The sequence below is a fragment of the Amborella trichopoda genome, chromosome 4 (assembly GCF_054954075.1).
Source record: "Amborella trichopoda isolate Santa Cruz 75 chromosome 4, AtrichopodaSantaCruz75HAP2 v2.0, whole genome shotgun sequence".
Lineage (NCBI taxonomy): Eukaryota > Viridiplantae > Streptophyta > Magnoliopsida > Amborellales > Amborellaceae > Amborella > Amborella trichopoda.
Genome location: NC_142339.1, coordinates 59,093,256 through 59,114,626, shown reverse-complemented (window position 1 = coordinate 59,114,626; position 21,371 = coordinate 59,093,256). Strand labels below are relative to the sequence as shown.

General features: G+C 37.6%; 1 protein-coding gene across 1 annotated transcript; it reads right to left on the bottom strand.

Moving 5' to 3' along the window:
• Positions 1–4,935: 4,935 nt before the first annotated feature.
• Positions 4,936–6,970, bottom strand: LOC18422008 (uncharacterized). Its single transcript, XM_006827227.4, has 3 exons — positions 6,113–6,970; positions 5,578–5,964; positions 4,936–5,362 (listed from the first exon to the last, which is right to left on the bottom strand). Exons 1-3 carry the CDS (start codon positions 6,573–6,575, stop codon positions 5,052–5,054), a joined length of 1,161 nt encoding a protein of 386 aa, XP_006827290.2. The 5' UTR covers positions 6,576–6,970; the 3' UTR covers positions 4,936–5,051.
• Positions 6,971–21,371: the final 14,401 nt, after the last annotated feature.

Genomic DNA, 21,371 nt, shown 5'->3' with positions numbered 1-21,371 from the left:
CACGGTCTGTCACGGGCCATACTTTTAGGGGCCGTTTGGTTACTTGGAAATATATTCTCTGTGAAATATATTACTGGCATAATACATTATGTGCAAATGGATTATTACTGTTTGGGTAGTATTTAAATATAACCTGGGAAATACATGGCTATTGTTTGGCTATGTTTGGAAGAAATATGAGAAATGTATTATCAACATTTTACCAGCACTTGCCTATAAACTATCATTTTTTTTTTTCCTTTTTTTTATCACAAAATTCTATTAAAATGTAGAATTAAAGTCATCATCACATCATTCCAAAAAGATTTTCTAATAAGAACATCATCACCATTTCAAAAAGATTTTATAATAATAACTTGTACCATTCTAAAGTCATCATCACACAATTTCTTACTTATTTTGTATGCCTTTGTTACTTACATGGAATCACATGAATCACATGTCTTCTAACATGATTAGACTTTGGTTTCAACATGATCAGTCATTAGAATAATATGATTGGAATAACATGTTTTTATTGTTATAAGCCTTATGTTTATTTATTTTTTTATAGAAGTTTTTCAAATGTCTATCTATATAATTTCAAATAAGCAATAAATTTATAATACGAAATTAAAAATCTTTATGGTACAAGTTAAAGAATGGGAAGAATTAATAAACTAGAAGGTTTGGTAATTGCAATAGAAAATTTTGAGATATTGGAAGAAACTAAAGGGTATCTTATTTTAATTGAGCTTTTACTAATATCTTATAAGGATTATGTTGGGTGAAATTTTTTATTATAATTGTGTTGTGTAATTTCTTATGCTGGGTGAAATTTTTTATTATAATTGTGATGTGTAATTTATCATTGATTAGATATTCTAAGGAGAATAGATATGCCAAGGAGAGAGGGAGAGTAAGCTTAAAAATAAAAAAAAATATAAAAAGGAAAAAGTCGAGATGAGAGGAAGGGGCTTAAAGATAAAGGGGGTTTTAAAAAAAAAAAAAAATACAGATGAGAAGAAGGGGCTTAAAGAGGGACGGAGCCAAACCAGTTATTAGAGTTAAAGAGAGAGTGGACAGGCTTTGAGAGGGAGGTTTGAGAGGGAGGGAGCACCTATGCAAACCAAGTAGGCGGGTTGACATTTTATTAAGCTGGGATAGGGGCGGGTTGGCATTTTATTAAGCTCGGATAGGCAGAAGAGAGACACACGAGATGATAGGATAGGGGCGGGTTGGCATTTTATTAAGCTGGGATAGGAAAGAGAGACGCACAAGAGGATGAGCTTTAAGAAGGAAGGAGCACCTATGCAAACCAAGTAGGCGGGTTGGCATTTTATTCACACGGCGAAAAATTTCTAAAGATTACCTGTCGAGCACTATTTTTCACATTTCACCGCGGGTAATGTAATGTGTTTCATGATTTTTGAGAAAATCTCGGGTAATCTCTTTCTATTTCCTTATTACAAAGGGTACCCAACCGTCATATTTCCTCGTAATTGATTCACATGTAATAGATTTCCAGGTATCCAAACGGCACCAATCCAGGTATCCAAACTTCCCTTTAGGGAAGTTATAAGCCCATATATCCTTTCTCATTATTTTCAATTATATCCTTTGGGGCGACCTTTGCCCTTTCGTAGCTTTCTACTTGAATTAACTCACACTTTTTAATAGGTGTTGTATTGGTTGCACATGGCCAGTCCATTGAGGTCTTCCTCTCATTTTATTGTCTATTGGTGCCACACTTAAATTCTCTTGAATGTTTTCATTTTGAATTCTATTCCTTCTTATCTTGCTACTCATCAATCTCAACATCGTCGTCTCAACTACATTCATTCTATGGGTATGTTATTTCTTTACTGCCTAACATTCGGCGACATAAAGTAATGATGATCACAACTGTCCTATAAAACTTACCCTTGAGCTTTATTGGTATGTAGCTATCATACAAAACTCCAGTTGTACATTTCCACTTCATTCGTCAACTCTAATTCGATGTGTGACATCTTCTTTAGTCTCTCTATTTTTTTAGATTATCGACTCAACATATCAAAAGTGCGCTCTTTTTGGTGTTTTTTAATCGTCGATTTTAACTATTTTTTCAATTGTACTCCTATTATTATGAAACCTACATTTCATATATTGTCTTAATCCAACTAATTTTAAAACGTTTAGATTCTAGGTAATCCTTTCAAAGTTATAACTTTGTGTTGATGTTGTTTCTAGTCTCATCGATAAAAACTATGTTATCCGCAAACAATATGCCCCACATTATGCCATATTGTAAGAGAAAATACATCTAAATGAGGGTAAAAAAAGTAATGAAAAAATGGATTTTTAAAAATCAACCTACAATTAGGGGTATTTTAGAAATAAATACAAAGAGAAGGGAAAATGTAAAAGCATTCATGGCAAAAAAAGAAAATAAAAAAACCTTCCAATCTTTGCCAAAATGATAGTAAAGGTAAAACCATAAATTACTACGTATTGTTTTTTTGAATTTTTTATATTTCGTCTTAATTTTTTGTAAGACCCTGAGCTTGATGGTCAAGCTCAGGATGTAACCAGGTTGACTAGCTAGGTAGTAGAAAAAATGCCCAACTAGGAAGCCTACTTAGGCAGGTCATGTAGGGAGTCTAAAGCTTGGCGGTTAGACCCCCCAAATGGGCTAAAACTTGGCTCGCCTAATGAGCGAGTCCAGGTAACTTGGCCGGGTCAGCCGGGTCTGGTTTGACCAAGCGGTCTTTCCTACACTAGTCCCAATAGATAGAGAGAATCTAGACTCCAACAGATAAATAGAAAGAATATAGGATTGAAAGGCCACTAGAGAGCCCAAGAGAGAGAGGGGGAGGCTATGGAAAACTAGATCTGGAAGGTTACTAGGGGCTGAGAACCCAGCACACGATCTGGATGTTAAGGGCCATTAGAGGGGCCCAACAAGGAGAGGGCTGGGAGCCCAACATACACACACATAATCTAGATTTTAAGGGCCACTAGAGGGCCCAACAAGGAGGGAGAGAGAGAGAGGGCAATTGAGGACCAAGGCTCCAACACAGAAGCTAGATTTGAAAGGCCATTAGAGGACCGAGAGAGAGAGAAGCCGCTAGTGGGCCAACGCCCCTAGAGAGAGAATTCTAGATTTGAAAGGCCTTTAGAGGGCCCAATAGAGTTAATCTAGATTTGAAAGGCCATTAGAGGGCCTAATAGGAGAGAGAGAGAGAGAGAGAGAGAGAGAGAGATAAGAAGAATGTAGATTTTCAGGGCCATTAGAGGAACAGTAGAAAGTGGCATTTGTCTGTTGCCTGCGGACGAAAACAATGGTGTGCCCCCACTTCCCCACAGTGGCCGCAAACGTCTCCCCTCTCTCTCCTTCCATTCTTGGAAACCTTTTAAAAACCCTGCCTCTCTTTTAGACTTCTAAAATCTGCATGGCCCCCTTGTTAGATCAACAAGTGAAGTGACCCAACAAAGCCCCTTCAACCACCAAACCCCACATGAAAGCCCCATAAAACAATAAATGGAATTGATAGATAACTCACTCCTTCTCATCTTCATTTACTGTGAAATATTGCAAAGAGCCTTGTGAAACTTTTAAGGTTTCTCTCTCTCCCATTTCATGTTATGTTGGTTGGTAGAATAGTGTTATAATGCGGGAGAAAGTTTTTGAGTTTGTGACAAATCACAAGACACTCAATCACATCCATTCCTGAACCACACAAAAAACAGAAAAAGGAAAAAGTATGACATACACGAATGATAACGAAGTGTCATAAAATAAGTCTGAAGATTCAAGGATGGAATGAGAGAGATGAATAGAGAAATAGATTAACTTTATTCTAAAGGGGGAATTTACTGTTTGGTCAGGTTTTCAAAAAAGATGCATCCAATTTTTTACAAATTTCTCTTTTTAAAATAGAAGAGGCTTTGTTAAAACAAAATAAAGCCTCACCTGAAATCCTAAATCCGAAAAGCAATTTCGGCAACAGAAATCTCTATGTTGACTTTAATGCCGATTTCCAATACCGACAATGAAATTCGAAATTCAAAAAATATCATAGATCTTTTGGATCTATGAATACTTACTTTTACGGCAAAATAAATAGTCTGGATAATTTTTTACAATATACCCTATTTTTAAGAATATCCACACTTAACCAAGTAGACCATTCATACATTTTTTTTTAGGTGTTTTGGTTAATTTATATTTAATTATTTTTAATGTGCACTTAGATATGGTGCACACAATAGTACAATTTCATGTAAATCCGATGTGTATAAACAATTCAAATTGAAATCTAAAATACAATCATAATTTCTATTTCTTCCCTTGTGGTGACTTCCCCGGTGGTGAACTGTTGAAAGGTGCTCGTGCGAGCACCTTTAAGTACATACATTGTGAGGATGCTATGCCATCCTTGTCAATTTTTCTTTAGTTGAACGATTCAACAAATGGTGTCTCAGACAATTTATGCTTCTAAACAATCAGATTAAGGAACACCTTAGAGGTGAACCTTACCACCGTTGCAACTTTATAAATTTTTTCCTTCATTTTAGGGATATGAGGGCCCTAAACAATCAGATTCAGGCGCACCTTGAAATTTCATAAGAAGTCGTTTTGATGTTCAAAAACCTCTAATTGCATCTTGTAATGTATTAATTATCCAACCATCAATTTTCAAGTGTTATAGATCTGTTTGATCTACATTATTTTTTAATATTTAAATTTTATAATTAAAGATGAAAATAAACTTACTTTCAGGTTGCGTTAAAGGTTTATGATATTAAACCAACATATTTCGGGACTATTTAAAGGTGCGCCTTTCTTTGAACCTAAGCCTCATACAATCCTGACCTTTTCATTTATGATCTGTGAAAATTACCAACTTAAACACGGTAAAATTCTGGTAAATTAAGTTAATATAATGAACAGTCGATGAGTTTTCTCATTGCTTTTCCTCCAATAAAAATTATTCATTTAGACCGGGTAGTCTCTTTACATGGAACAAAGAAAGGCATCTCTCTCTAGTGGCTGGCTCACACAATCTGTGGTCTCCCTCTATCTAACATCACGTAGCCCCAACTCCAAGGAAATCGATGAAAGGGAGAGAGACTGTGCTTTCAAAATGGTGGCTGCTCTTCTCTGGACTTTCTGAGGCTTGTAGAGAGTAATAAACAGGAGCAGTTTGTTCTTGATGATGATGATGATGCATCATCATCATGGCCATGAGAGATGGATGATGATGGTCATGTTGATGAGAGATAAAAGCAGTAGAGAGAGAATTAGTCATGGCTTCATCATCATCATCATCATGCTCACGGTTATGGTTCCACCTCTTTCCACCGTTGCTGAAGAAGCTATTCTTCGCTTTCTTGATACCTGTAAACGACGAGATTGTATACAGAAATCAAATATTAAACGTTAAGAGAGAGAACGTATAGACTTAGGAGAGAGATAAGGAAACGCTTAGGAGAGAGAGAGAGATCATAAATGAATCAAATGCTGAAAGCTAGAGAGAGAGCCTAATGGACAAAACTAAAATGCTGGATAGGATGTGAGAAGAGAGAACATTTCTAGAGAGAGAGAACACAGACCAGAGAGGAGATCAACTGGTGGCCTGCAACTAGACCTTGAATCCCCTCTCCCACTGGTTACAGACGGGCTCGGAGGAGAGAGAAAGGAAGTTGGGTTGGAGAGAGAAACAACTCCGCCCCCTTCCAGCCTCCTCTGCACACCAGCCTGCGTCAGCTTCCTCCTCCTGTATGCACTCGATTGTTCTCTGTATTTCCTCGCCATTATCACATGCCAATGGTTCTTCACTGCATTATCAGTTCTCCCTGGAAAAAGCCTAGCAATCATGGCCCATTTATTGCCATACAATCTATGAGCTGCCATTAATCTCTCCTCCTCTTCTTCACTAAAAGCTCTACGATTTATCCTTGGATCCAACTGATTAAACCATCTCAACCTACAGCTTTTCCCTGCAAAAAAAGGGAGGGAGAAAACCAAAGTACAAAAACCATTAAAACACACCCCTTTATCTCACTAGATCTCCCCTGTTTCTCTCTCTAGAATCTCTCCCTCTCACTAAAGAGAATGGCTGAAAACTGAAATGTGGGTTTCTTTTACCTGATCTCCCTTCTAGCTTCTCAGCGATCAAATTCCAGTTTTGCGGGCCATAAAGGGCCACGAGCTCCTTGAGCTTGGCGTCCTCAGCTGGCCTCCAATGGCCTCTGGCACAGAGCTTCGATTGCCCGGAGTCGGGTTCTTTGAGAACCAGGTTCTCACTCATGGTTTCATCAATTGGGTTATGGTTGCTGCCCTCATCAATGGCGTTGAGGCCTCTCTCGCTCTTGCTGTAACTCTCATTTGATGAAGAACCAGAGCACCCGAAGCCATGGCTCAGAGAGATGCGGGTTTCGTAGAGAGAGAGAGAGGAGGACGAGGAGGAAGCTTTATCAGAGAAGAGCCCCATGGATTGAGATTGAGAGTGAAGCCTAAGGTTAAGGGAATCATTAATATACTTGGTTGTCATGCCTTCGTTTTCTTGGTGACAAATGGTGTTCGGGAACTGTTGCAGGGTCATCTTCATAGCCTGTGAGAGCTATTTTCAGAGAGAGAAAGAGAGAGGGAGATTGATGGGGATATGGAAAGAAGAGGAAGCTGAGAGGTTACAGTACATGGGGAGGGGGGATGGAAACTTGAAACTCGAAAGAGCAAAAGAATTTTGCAGAAACCCACACGGCTCCTACTCTGAGCTTTTCTCTCACTACCCTGACTGATCCTGACCTCAATGGCCTTGGCCTGGGTGGGCTTTTCAAGCCCCTCCTTCTCTCTCTAAAAATTATAAAACCTCTCTCTCTCTATCTCTATCTCTATCTCTTTGAAGGCACACACGAGTGGGTGTCTCCTCACCACCCATGAGAGACTCTTCTTAAATCCATTTCTCTCTCATCTCCTGTCCCTCTCCCTCTCCCTCTCCCTCTTGACAAAAAACCATACTGTTGTGTCTGCTTACATAGCCTTCCACACTGTACACGTTTCTTTTCGAGTAACCCACAATAATAAGCTTTGACGCAACCCCACCTGTCAAAAACCATCAGCTTTTTCATTTAACCCACCCCCCACCACCCCCCCCTTTCTCTCTCTCTCTAAGTTAGAGAGAGAAACAGAGGGAGAGTCCTCCTAAATGATAATTAACAGTAGGTTAATTCAGACACATTTGAGACGTTTTCAACTTTTGACAAGAGAGAAAAACGAGAAATACATGAACAAGGAAAAGTTCCCTTGACTAAGCAATGAAACCCCACAACGTTAAACCCCCTCTCTCTCTCTCTCTCTCCTCTGTCCCTCCAATGAAATCCTTCTGAACCCACGTTAACTCAAAGTCAGAATTTTCTCTATCCCATTGGAGAATTCCCACCACACCACGCTGCCACTTTCCGGTTCTCTTTCTAAAATTTCATTTTCTCTCTCCACATACAAAAACCCAATTCCCTAAAAATCTCGTAACCAGATTAGTTCGCTGTCTAGTATAGTTACTACCGAAGGAGTCTAATTTTTTTTTTTTGGGGCATGATATGAAAGATGATAAAGGGGCCTAGGGCCCTGAATTTTAAAGAGGGAGTTTTAGAGAGAGAGACACCCTGAACTAGATTTTAGGGAGACAGGAAGGAGGTATTAGAGAGAGATAATGTACTCTCCAGTAAAGGAACATACTGTGTTTTGGGTTCCCAATATCCCCAAAATGTAAAAGCTGAATTTAATGCCATTTTCTCACTCCTGAAAGACCAGTGTAAGACGCCTAATTTAATGGCGTGAATAATTGAATTCAGGAGGATGTGGTGTTTGTACTGTGAATGTGTGTTTTCTCTTTTTCAGTCAAAAGTATGCATTTAGAGAGAGAGAGGGAGAGAGACCAACAAGTGAAACCATGTCAATTGGAAATACTAAAATCACTCGGCCCTTTCAGTTGGCACCCCCCCCACCACCCCTCCTCCTCTTTCTCTCTCTCTCTAAAGCTATCCTTATGTAGAGAGAGAGAGGGGAAAAGAAAAGGTCTCTCTCTCAGGTTGGGTTTTAATCTTGCCTTTCTAGTTAAGAAAAAAGTTTATATAAAGTTGACACCTTAAAATGTAGAAATAAGGTGTACTTCTAAAATCCTTGGAAAAAGGTTGGTTTGATGTTGAAAAAATATCTAATTCACCATTTATAGTTATAGACAAAAAAAACAGATATCAAGTTTGAAAAGTAGTACATTATCTATGGGTGCGGTTTGTATAGAGCCTAGGTTCTAAACGATCAAATTAGCGCCTACTTTCAAATAGTGCCGAGAAATATGGTTTTATTACTGGAAAGTTTTGTGATAGCTTTAAATTATATTTTTATATTTAGTTATAAAATTTAAAGCTTCAAAAAGATTGTAGATCGAACAATTTATGAAAACTTGAAAATCTTGAAAATTGAATTTCTAAAAGATGCATTATTTCTAAAACTTGCAATCCATTTTTTTCTCATGTCCATACATCTTGATGTTGAGATGATCAATTTGATGATATTTGGGCATCGAAACAACCTCTTCTACTTAAAGTTTTGAGGTAAACTCTAATTTGATTGTTTAGAACCTAGGCTCTATATAAACTTTTCCCTTTATCTATAGACGGTTTATTTTCTTGTCATGCGTTATAGATATGTTTGATTTGCACTATGTTTTTAATTTAAATATTTTATAATTAGAGATCCAAGTAATGTTTGAATTTTCGATATAAAAATTACAAAAGTTTGGAGGTGTTTCAGGTTACAACCTTAAACCATATCCATTAAGTTAATCACTCTCTCTTTCTCTCTCTTCTAAAAAGATCTCTCTCCCATGTAAATGTTTAATATCTTCCTTGAGAGATGGCTTAACAAACATTGAGGCTTCAGTTTAGAGCTATGATTTTATGGAAGGGTTGTATCATAATATAAGGCAACCACATTAAAAAATCATGTTAGAGATATTTGTTTGAATCAATTTTTTAGATGTATACTCTTTTTATTCTAAAGAATACTTACAAAAAACAAAATTTAGAAAAAACGCCCTAAAAGGTGGTTTTTTAGCCCAATTAATATGAGCCCTCCATTTTTTGTAAGAAGATTAGGTATAGGCCACAAAAGGATTTTGTTATTCTCAAAATTTTTAAATAGTGTTATCATCATTAAATTAGAAAGGCTAAAAAAGAAAAAAGTAATTTTGAATTTGGCAAAGCCTAGATCTTGAAATTCACTAAGTGGACGGTCGAGATTTATTGTTGGAGTGTACTAATTCTTACCATATCTAGGGTACAAATTGATTTTTTTTTTTTTTCCCCATAAGATTGATTATGAGGATGAAGAGAATGTGTGTGTAAAATTTAGAGTCATACAAATGCCAAAAACATGATTTTTTAGAATTGTAGTGGCATTATACTATGATATAACCTTGCTTTTCAGTTTGTTAGTCTTTAGACGGTTAGTGGTTACACAATTGTTTACGATATTGCATTTGTCAACTACAAAAAAAAAAAAAAAAAATTACAGAGGGAAAGTAGGATTCCTCCACAATAATAATAATACTATTCAAATATTTCTTCTCTAAGTTGGTAGCAGTTTCTAGAGGACCTTGAGAAAGTTAGACCAGCAGCCCCATACCTCAAAACAATCTCTCTCTCTCTCAGCTCAAAATAAAGTGTTTATTTCCCTTGCGCTGGACCTTACTGTCTCTACCGTGCTGCTTATTCTCTCTCTCTCTCATGTTGGGTTTATTCCTCATGATCTTTCTCTCTCTGGGATTTATGGTTTGATATATCATCCTTAAAAGCTTTGTTAGTGTCGGGCTGCATTGATATGTTGGTCTGGAATCTAGACATTGAGATCTGTAGACCATCACTTCATGTTCATTGACCCAAACATCACGAAATTTAACCTAAACTTTTGCGCTACATAACTTCCTCGTTGCTTACATTTTTCTCACTCTACATTTTGGGAATCTTCCATGCAATATACACTTCCTCTCACCCATATACCCCTTACAAATAACTTAAAAATTCACATCAAATATAGGGTCTTGGCATATTCTTTAGAAAAGAATTTGTTTTTGAAATTAATAGCACCACAACTCGTCCTACCCTTCGTTCCCACGGTTAACATATCAACAGACAAAAAAGAAAAAAAAAAAAAAAAAAAGGTACTATAGGGCAAACGTTTGACAATAGGGATTTGAGAAATCCTTAGGATTGGAACGTATGGATCTTAGGCGTCCTAGTCTTTTGGAGATCTCGGGTTGAAAAACAATGTTTGACAATGGGGATTTGAGAAACCTCCGGGATCATGAACGTCTAGATCTTTGGATTGTAGTCTTCTGGAGAGGCAGCCATTCGATGTACGGTCATTGGGTAGACGTGGGTGGCTATTCAGTAAAAGATATGGTTATTTGTAGAACGAATGGTTTTTATTTTTTGGGTAATTCAATAGCAACACAATTCCCTACCCATTTTTTTATATAGATTAGGGGGTAAGTTTTTTCTTTTTTTATGTTTATGGGTAGTGTATTAGAAACCACAATGCAGCAACTAGGTACGTGGTGCTACCACTAAGACTCCCCCTTTTTTTTAGCATAATGGATGGTAAATCGGCAACTATTGTTATTCGACTTTGACATGACATGTACCCAATGCCCATTGAAACTGGAAGATAGGGTATTGCGCCTTTAAGTTTCGTTCCTACCGCTTAAAAATAAAAGAGTGATAGAGAGAGAAGGACCTTCAACCCTTAATTTACTTTAAAATTAGAAATGGAGGTTAACTCAAAACTAACCCCAAAATAACAACTAAAGCTCTAAGTCCAATCTTAATTAGTCCAATAATTTTGTCCTGAAATTTCGTTGAAAGAGTGAATGCAAACCTAGTAGTCAACCTCGTCACAAGATGGGCCCAATCCTCCGGCAAAATCTTGTAATTTAGCACTCTTTAGAGAGAGAGAGAGAGAGACCGGTGGTCCTCAACTCTCAAAACCACCAAAACAGAGACGTATAGAGAGTGAGAGAGAGAGAGGGCTGGTGGTCCTTAGCTTTCAAAACCACTGTACAAATAGAAGTATAGAGAGATGAGATGACAGATGTAGAGAGAGAGAGAACAAATAGCAATGGAGAGAGAAGTTAGAGATCAGAATTCTAGAGAGAGAGAAAGAGCGCGCATCGCATCGCATCGCATCGCATCGCATCACAAGAATATCTTTGCATTCATCATGCGATCTTGGCTTTGGCCGGATCAAGGCCGGTTGTTACTGTTCACTTCTCACGTGTTCCATCCACGTGGGGCCATGCCGTTTGCAAGTTGTTATAAGTGGGGCCCACTTCCCGCACGTGCAACATCTGCTTACTTATCTCATGCATTTGTCGATGCCCAAAGTTCACAATTCACAATATTGATGAAATGAAAATCATGGTGGGCATTTTACTTTTTTTTTTTCCTTTTTCTTGGTTAATGGATTTGTGGTGGATAAATTTCTTTTAATGAAAAAACAAATTGTCTATTAGTATTTACCTGTTTGGGTAAATTTTAATTTAGTAGTATTTTTAATAACTCAAATTTGAACAGAAACAGTCCCTATTTTTTAACTATTAGATTTAAGTGTTAAAAATTTTTAATTTTAATTTTTTTTTTCTTTTGTATATAATCATCCAGTGACTTTTTTGTGATTCTCAAAATTCTGAACCAAAAAAACTTCTCAAGTTTTACCGGAGGGAGTAAATGTACAATATATTCTCCCACATGAGCATAAATGCATACTTTTAGGAAAACAAGTATAGCCGAGTTTTGTGGGAGCATACCAAATGCTTGCGCCCTCATGCAAAATATTAATTCGAAGGATTTCTTCTCAAATTTTCATTCCCCCTTTTACATTTACCGTATCCGTATTTTTCAAAGAAGAAAAATAAGATTTTGAGATTTTAAACATTGAAATATTGAAATTTGGATAGTCTCCATTCAGTCTTAAGAAGTGTTTTCAATGCAGATACTGAGTGTGAATGATCCTTTCTCTTCTTTCTTTTTTTTTCTCTTTTTTCTCTTTTAGTAAAATCCCAAATTTGGGGCCTATATGAAACGGGTCTGGATCCACCTTATTTGGGTCTGGGTTTGGACTACAATCCTAGACCTAATGGGTCAGGCAGGAGTCCTGGACCAGGACATAAGCACATCAAGGTCGGGGCCAGGCTGCGGCAGGCTTGCGAGGTCCGAATTGAACTAACAAAACCTAATCCTGCCCTAGCCATGAGACCTTGAAACTCCTATGCATAGGGTTTTACTGCAGGGGGTAAATGTACAATATGCTCCTACGCGTGCATTTAATCTTTTTGACACAAGAAGTGAAATCCCAAAAGGACTCGCGTAAAGGGAAATATTGGCCGGTTCACTTGGAGAATTTTAGTGAATAGGCTGCCTATGTGACATGTAGGGGTGGACCACAATGGGCCAAGCTGCCCGGCCCTAAAAAACAAGGACTTGGGCCACAAGATGTTGCATGAGGACCGGGCTAGGGCCGGGCCACCATTGCTCGAGGGCAGGGCAGGGGTAGGGCTTGTGGTAGGGTGACGACAAGGTCAGCACCCAACCCAGCCTTTTTTTTTTTTTTTTTCTCTTTTTTTTTTTTGAATTGTATTTAATGGGGCCTAGCCTTGACAGGGCTATGATTGGGCCAAGGCCTCTTCGGCCCGGTCAAAGCCAGGGCAGGCTTTGTAAAAACTAGAACTATTGGGCCTAGCTCAAGCCCAACTTGTTGCCGGACATGATGCAATAATATTTCAAAATCGTAGCCTAGATGAGAGATGAAAATTATCACTCGAGGTTAGGAATCGGGCTTGGATCAAGGCTGTAGCAACTGGGTTTTCATAGCATTACGTCTCAAGTTCCATTCCTATGTAACCTTGTCAAAAAAAAAGAATCTCGAACATAGAAAAAATGTCATGGATGGAGCAGTTATTTAAAAATAAAATTGGGCTTCGATTCCAAACCCCACGTTCTAACTTGGCCTAATTCCCAATATGCACAAGGCTCCATTGAACAACAAAAAAAAGAGAAAAGAACCGGCAAATTGGGAAACTCAGCCAGTTGGAGATTTGTTTGGCCCGAAATCACGAGCCTTCTGGTTACGGTTTTGATGTGATTCTGAGTTGGATCACTTACCATAAAACCGCTAGACTGGATGTAAGAAATAGATAGGTAAGAAGGAAATGAGGATATATATATACAGTAAATGAAGAGAGAGAGAGAATAAAAGCAGTGGTAACTTAGAGTTGGGGAGTTGGGAGAGAGAGAAAAAGAAAAAAGGGTTAGGATCTTAGGCAATCAGGGATTTTGGAGGGACATATGCATAGAATTAAAAAGGGGAAGGGAAAAGTCGCAAAAAGAGTGACCCACCATATAAAGAGAAGGGCTGCTTCATAAGATTCTGTTGGGCTTGTCCCCTTGTACCTACGTGATAGAAAAAGAGAGATGCATTCTCTCTCTCTCTCTCTCTCTCTCTCTCTCGGTACAAGACAAACAAACAAACCCCTCTTTTACTCATTACACATCTCTCTATACAACCAAACCTCTCTTTTACTCCTCTCTCCTCACTCTCTCTCTCATCATAAACTGTTCTGAGACAGAGGGACAAAAGTGTGAGTCACAAGACAAGATTTAGAAAAGACCCAGGCTCGATGGTGGCCTAGATATGGAGAACATCAAGCTTCACATAACACAATCATTAATTGCTCCTGTAGGAGCCTACTGTACACTTTCTCCTTGGGCCAAAAAAAATTAATTTAGGAAGCCTTTTATCATACAAATTTTTTGGAACCCCTAAAAAATCACTAGGTGATTATATTTAAAAGTGAAAATTTTAATTTTTAAGTTTCCTAGCACCCTTAAAAAATTCGACCGTTTCTATTTAATCTCGAGATATATATTTTTTTCAAGCCCATATTGGAATATTTTTTTAAGTAGAGAAGACCCATTAGAACATCAGACCAAAAATATCAGTAAAAATTAGTTGTTGGTTGGTTGCATTGGTTCGACCTGCCTATCTTTCTAATTTATGAGCTCTCTTTTGCCTGAATTTTCAACCTAGTAACCAACATCAATCTACGCTGATGTGAGTTTTGAGCACATGACTAATCCTCGAGTTTAAAGGGCTGAATCTGGTGGTTATCTCACTTAGATCGATACTTATTCTGGTGCTTGAGTTTGGATTAATTTTCCTTATGATAGGTCAAATCAATTGGGATGTGGTTTCTATGCGGCCAGCCTGTATATTGTAGAAATGCGAGCTTGACAATAAATATATTTTTTAAATATAATTTGATCTTAATTGTTAACGAATATATAATCTTTATCATAGAGATCATGAATATGAAAAAAAAAAAAAAAAAAATTAAAAATAATAATTATATTAAGAAAACATTAGGACGGTTACTTACACTTATTTTTAGATGGACCACCTATTTGCATTCATCTTTAAGATGGTAATGTTTTATACGTCTAAACCGCATATTGTAGAATTCTGGTCCAGCCCGCATGAAACAATTTTCCAATCAATTTTTGCAAACTCGGCCGGTCCAACTCAAAACTGGCCGGTCAAACAAGAAATGGGCACTAGTTGATCCGGTTTTGATTCATTTTGGTTGTTTGGCCAGGTATTTTAAAAATTTAAATATATATATATATATAATCTAAAAAATTAAGGTATTTGTTTTTAATGTTTTTTTTATCATTTTGGCAAACATTGGAAAGTGTTTTGGCCATGGCTATTTATTTGTATATTTTTCTATCTTTTTTATAAAATTTCAAAAATATTCTTGGCCATAAATTTCGATTTCAACTTCATTTGGATGTGCTTAATGAAATCATACTTTTCATTTTTTTTATATTTTTTTTAAACATTTTTCTGACCGTCCAAGACCTACCGGTTAGGCCGATTACTCGGACCCTGCCCTTTGCTGGTTTCTAGGCCGGTTCGATTCATCGGACACTGGGCCAGATAACTGTGCCTACGGTTTTTTTTTTGAGATATAAGCTTTCAATAGAAACGGTGCATCAAGACCCAATCCTTAGTTGCAGATAAACTGTCACTTGATAGTGATCCATTATTATTCTCACCACGCTGGGCCGCGATTTTCCTAGTGTCAAACACTTCGGTACTTTTGTCAATACTTTTACCTAATCCGCACCTAATTCAAATGAGTAAGAGTAGACCTGCAATGAGTGACTTTTCTGCATATGCCTTCTTCAATTTCATTGCAAAGAGTTAGAAAATTCTTTGAAGATTGAAGATTGGTGTGCTTCTGAGTCGTTATGATGCACAAACAAGGTAGTTTTCAAAAATTCTGACATGAAAACTAGTTCTTGTTGTTGTTATTACGCTTGCAGCGAGTTTGAGCAATGGAAAGGAATGAGTCACTGAGAATAATAGCAGAGAATTGCCTCTCAATGTTCTATAATGTGTTGGACTCACTACTAGATGGTATGGTTCAATACTGAAAACTTTGTTGGCACCCCTGAAATTGATTAATTTATTAAATTTTTTAAAACCTAAATCCCTAAAACCTATAACATTGCACTCTAGTCACCTTCTCAAGCCAAATATTCAAACTCTAAACCTACCTAACACCCCAAACTTGTCATCCTAAACCTATTAGAGTCTAATAAATGTATAAGACTAATTCGAATACCAATTTGACACCCAAAATCTTGAAACCGACACCCTAAAATTCTAGCATCATAGATCTATCCAAACTCACTCAAATCAAATCAAACCTGATTCTAAATTATGGAAGGGATCACAAGCTTTTCAATAGTCGAAGAATTGCACAAATCTGATGCACGGTTTGAAAGTTGTGGCCCAAACAAAATTGTTTGACAGAAATTTCAATTGAGTCCCATGATGCAATTCATGCCGTCGGCCCACTGGATCAAACGGCCATCATTTCCTCCATCAATTTAAGAAAATTTTGAAAAATTAAGAAATATTATTTGAATTTTTTGGAATCTTCCGAAAGATTCTTGGATGCATTTTGGCTTTGATTTTGACCCAATCTAAATCAAGGAAACCTCCTACTAATCAAATTAGGACTCCTAAGTCTTTATGTCAAATAGTTGGGATAAAACGTGGATACTGATGGTGGTGATGATAAAATCCTCATGTACTTTTTGTTTACTGAGAGTTCTTTTAAGGAGAGCTATAATGTACCTTTACGAGCTGTATTGCGCAATTATTGATCGTTTCCACTGGAAAATATAATCGCATCTATCGTGAATCACATAGATCTTGATATTCTTTTTCATTTTTCCCTAGATCCAGCTCATTATTATTTTCCCTCAATTTTTACAAATGGTCTACCAGATTAGGGTTTTACATGAAAATATTTCAATGGGCAAGTCGTTGCACCCCATGATTTGAGAGTGAGAACGGTGAGAAACAATCTTTCTCTGCATTTAATGAATTGAATTAGACTATAAAACAATCATAGATTTATACAAAGAATACATACAATGCTTGCTAAAACTATATGATACAGTTTCCATATGGGCATGGTATAAAAATTAGACATTAACATATCTCAGTATCCATAATTTGTAGTTGCCATATCTGTTGTAGTTTCCATATCTGTTTACACTCCCCTCAAACTCGAGATGATTTGAACATAATCATGGAGAGTTTGGAAACAAATTGTGAGAAATGATGCAGGGAATGAGACTTAGTAAAGAAGTCCGTGAGTTGGGTTGTGGTGGGCACATATGGTAAAGAAATTGTACCTACTAGATATCCGTGTTGAATATAGTGACAATCGACTTCAATATGTTTCATACGCTTATGGAACTCCAGATTTTTTGAAATATAAATAGCACTCTTGTTGTCACAATAAAGTGGATAGGAGTAGAGATAGTGGCACCCATGTCTTCGAGCAGCCAACATAGCCAAACAATCTCAGTGATGGTTTGTGTCATAGCCCGGTATTTTGCTTTTGTAGTTGATTGAGCAATTCAGTTTTGTTTCTTGCTTTTCCAAAAGATAAGAGAATCACCAAGAAACATACAGAATCCTAAGGTAGATTTGCGATCAGTCAAATTACCTGTAAAATCGGAGTCCGTATAGGCCCGGAGCTCAAGTGAGGTAGAGGATGAGAAGAATAAAACGTGGTGATGGGTATATCTGATATAACGAATGATGCGCAAAACAACAGCGATAATGTGGAGCACTCAGATATTGACTAACCATATGTATTGCATAAGCAATTTCTAAGTGTGAAATTGTCATATATATTAGTTTCCCAACTTTTTGCCTATAAAATACTGGGCAGAAAGAGCTTCTCTATCTATAGCCCAAAATTTGGCATTGACCTCAAGAGGGGTATCTTCTCTTTTTGTATCATCCTTGAGTCGAGCTTGAAAAACAATCTTTGAAGCATATTTTAGTTGTGAAAGCAGATAACCACGAGGAGAATAGGCAACTTCTAATCCAAAGAAATACCACATTAACTCAAATCTTTCATTTCAAATGTTCTATTGAGCTTCTATTTGATTTTGTGAATTGTGCCTATATCATTCCTAGAGATAATCATGTCATCCATGTATAGTAACAAAAGAACCCGTCTTTCAGAAGTTTCAAATACAAAGAGGGTTGGGTCATAATGACTTTGTCGAAGTCCAACTGAAAGAACTTCATTACAAAATTTCTCAAACCAAGCACAAGGTGCTTGTCTGTGTCCATATAAGGCCCATCGAAGTTTACACACTCGTTTTTTGGAATCCACAACGTCAAGAGGTAACTTCATATATACTCCCTTATCAAGATCATCATTGAGAAAAACATTTTTTACATTTAATTGATAGAAAGGCCATTGTTGAATAGAAGCTACTAAGAACTAGTGTATGAACAATAGTCATATGAGCAACGAGAGTACAAAATTTTGTTGCTTATTATAACCTTTTACCACTAAGTGAGTTTTGTATCGTTCAAAGCTGCCATTTGCGTTAGTTTTAATTTTATATATCCATCAAGAACCTACAACAAATTTTCTTTTCGGGAGAGGTGCCAGGTCCCAGGAATAAGAATGAACAAAAAGCAAGGAATGATGGGTGTTGAGGTAAAAAGGTTTCATAGTCAACAAGTTAGAGAGGTGAGACAGATACCCGGGTGCTTCGTCTAAGAGCAGAGAGCAACAAAGGATCAGTAGGTGCAGGGTTCTGATAAAGACTGTCAGCATGAATTGTGAAGTTCTGTCCTCTGCTTCAGAGGGGACACAAGTGGAATAACTATAAGAATTGGGAACAGAATCAGAGAAGTAGACCAAGAAAGAAATGTGAGAGGGTGAGTGATCATTAAGGGTATCAGAGAACCAGGCTCTGATACCATGTGAGAAACAATCTTTCTTTGTATTCAATGAATTGAACTAGACTACAATACAATCATACATTTATACATAAAGTACATGCAATACTTGCTAAAATTATATAGGATACAGTTTTTATATGGGTGTAATATACAATTAGACACTGGTAGGTCCCAATATCCATAATTTGTGGTTGTCATATCTGTTCACAAGAACAACCATGATGAGAGAGCAATGTGAGAGAGACATGCATAATAAATTATGCTAATGTAGAGTATGGAGAGAGGGAGAGGGATTATATTTCAGAACTGGGACAGCAAGCACTATCAATCATAAGCTAGACCAATCCAGATCAGTTATCTATACTGGAGGGACTAATTCGCCATTGTGAGAGTCGGTCCGAAGCTTATAAATAGTATTTTAAATTTTTAAAAATAAAAAAATAAAAATGTGAGAGTAGGGAGATTTAACTGATATGGATCACCTGGTTCCTTGATACTCTCACTATTCTCGGACATAACTGAGTGAGTTTATCAAATATGGATCAATTTCTAATTATGAGTGGGAATATATGAAGTGTGGATTGGTCCCCACTAGTATTATAAAACTTGACCGGGTAACTCAGCTTCGGCCCATGGACGAAGCGAGTTTTCAATTTTTTTAACTTAAAGTACAATATTTTTGTATATTCATCTCGGATATATTGGATTGGTTTACCGGTATAAGTTATTAGGACTCCCAAGTAACACCCCTCGACCGGGTCCCGAGTATATTTGCTGAGTCAATTTTTTTAACATTGATCCCCTCTAATTGTCAATCCAAATCAACATTTTTTTAATTAAAATAATTTTTTCAAAATGTCGACTTTATACTAGTAAAATATGGTGCAGCTCAAAAGCCTCTAGAAGATATTATTCCAACATTAGAAAAACCTCTGGTTGATCATCTAGAGCTCGAGATATTTGGATATGAAAAATACAAATAATTGCTTTTTGAGCGTATGAAGTATCCAAAAAGTTTCAAGTCCTAAAAATTGTTTATAACAAATTAACCACACCGCCTATTTTCATTCAAGATTTTTAAAGTTTTATAAATTTATCGGATCTGTACCATTTTTTAGAATTTTAAATTGTACCATTACAAATGAAAATAGATCTTCAAATCGACGTGAGAACTACTGCTCTACACCTTGTACAATATAAAGATGACAGAAACTCGCCCCTTGGCATGCTGAGAAAGAAGTGTCAAAATCTAGAGTCTAGAGAGAGAAACACAAGACAGAAAGTCAAGAGAGAGAGAGAGAGAGAGAGAGGTGGAGTAATGAAGGCGTCTTGTTTGTCCCCACCTCCTAAAACCTTAATCTCAGTAACCATAAAAATCAACATTTTCCCCATTTTTAAATAGTTTTGTAGTCCCGTGGTCCCTGATTCGTACTATTCAAAATTTCCCGGCTATCGCTATAACAACCTAAGACGCTCTCCTCCCTCTCGATAATCGCCACGGTGCGCGTCCTCATTGGATCTCCATCATATCATATTTTTGTCCTTTCGTTTGTGACGCAATCAAATATATTATTCCAAGGGGATCCCATGCACGGCCACGTCATCAACCCCAGGCCGTAGGAGCTGCGCACACGGCACGTGCGCTAGATTGGACGGTCCAGATGTACCAAGCGGCTCGAGGAACGTACGGCCCAGATCAGACCCCCTCGCTCCTGAAAAGTTGCTCCTCTTTCTTGCTTGCTCAGTTTCTCTCTGTAAAAAGCCCAAAACCAAGTCGCACACTTTCTTTCTTTAGAGCCCAGAAGACCCGTTTACTGGAGTTGCAGTACCTATTTTTCTCACTTTAAAAAGGTTATTCACGCGAAGAATTAGAGCCCTCGCCATGAAAACCGTTATTTGAGCTTAAATCAAAATTTATTTTCAGAGAGAGAAAGAAGAGAGAGAGGAAATGGGACTTTACGAGGAGAGTGAGAGGAGTAAATGAGGGCCGTAAGGGCTGGTGGAAAGCAGAAACAGAAGGTCCAACAATGCAAAGGACGCCTTTGTTGTGCTGCTCTTGCATTAATGGCGCAAGAGAGAGAGAGAGAGAGAGGGAGGCCATGGCTCTGCAGCTGCGTTCGTGCATAGCATACTCTAGAGACTTCAGAGTTCAGACATGGTCCTGACCTGGCCCCTCTCTCTCTACCATACGTAATTTGACAGGCAAAAATGGTGCAGAAATCTCCAGGAGGAGAGAGATGACAGGTTTTACTTCCTGGAAAAGGCCATCTTCTCTCTCTCTCAACCCCCGGTTTCTCTCTCCACCTCTCGCTTTCTCTTGCCTCTGGCCGAGAAGTTTGAAGAAGACGTCGTGTACGGGGCTCACTGCACGAGACAAATCCCTACTGATTTCGAAATGCTGCCGTCTCTCTCTCTCTCTGCACTCTTTCTTCTCTCTCTCCACAGAACCTGCAAAGAACAATTAGACGCATCCGCCAAAATTTATGTATCATCTCGGCCAACGCAAAGGGAAATAAGGAAAATAAATAAAATACCATACCTCCACCTCCACCGCCACCGCCACCGCCACCGCCACCTCCACCGCCAGCTTAAAAAGTCAGTCTTACTTCCATAGACTGCAAAGTAGCAAACGGTACAGGTTTAAGTCCGGCTATAAATTGTAACTCGCCTCTTATTTTCGTGAAAATAACACAACGGGTGAGGGAGGTTATAAGGTGCCCACCTTATAGCATGCAAGCAAGCAAGCCGCACCTCTAAATTATAGATTCGGCGTATGAAATCTTACTATAGTTTGAAATTTTATGTTTTATCCTAATTGTGAAATCAAAATTTCAAAGCGGTGCAGATTTAGCAGATATTTGGACACTTGGAAATAGGCCGTCCAGATAACTTATTACAAAATACACTATTTTTAAGATCTAAAATTTTTATTTTTATTTTTTTAACATCTCGATGTCAAGATTATCAATCACAAGATTTTCCAACTTTGGAATTGTCT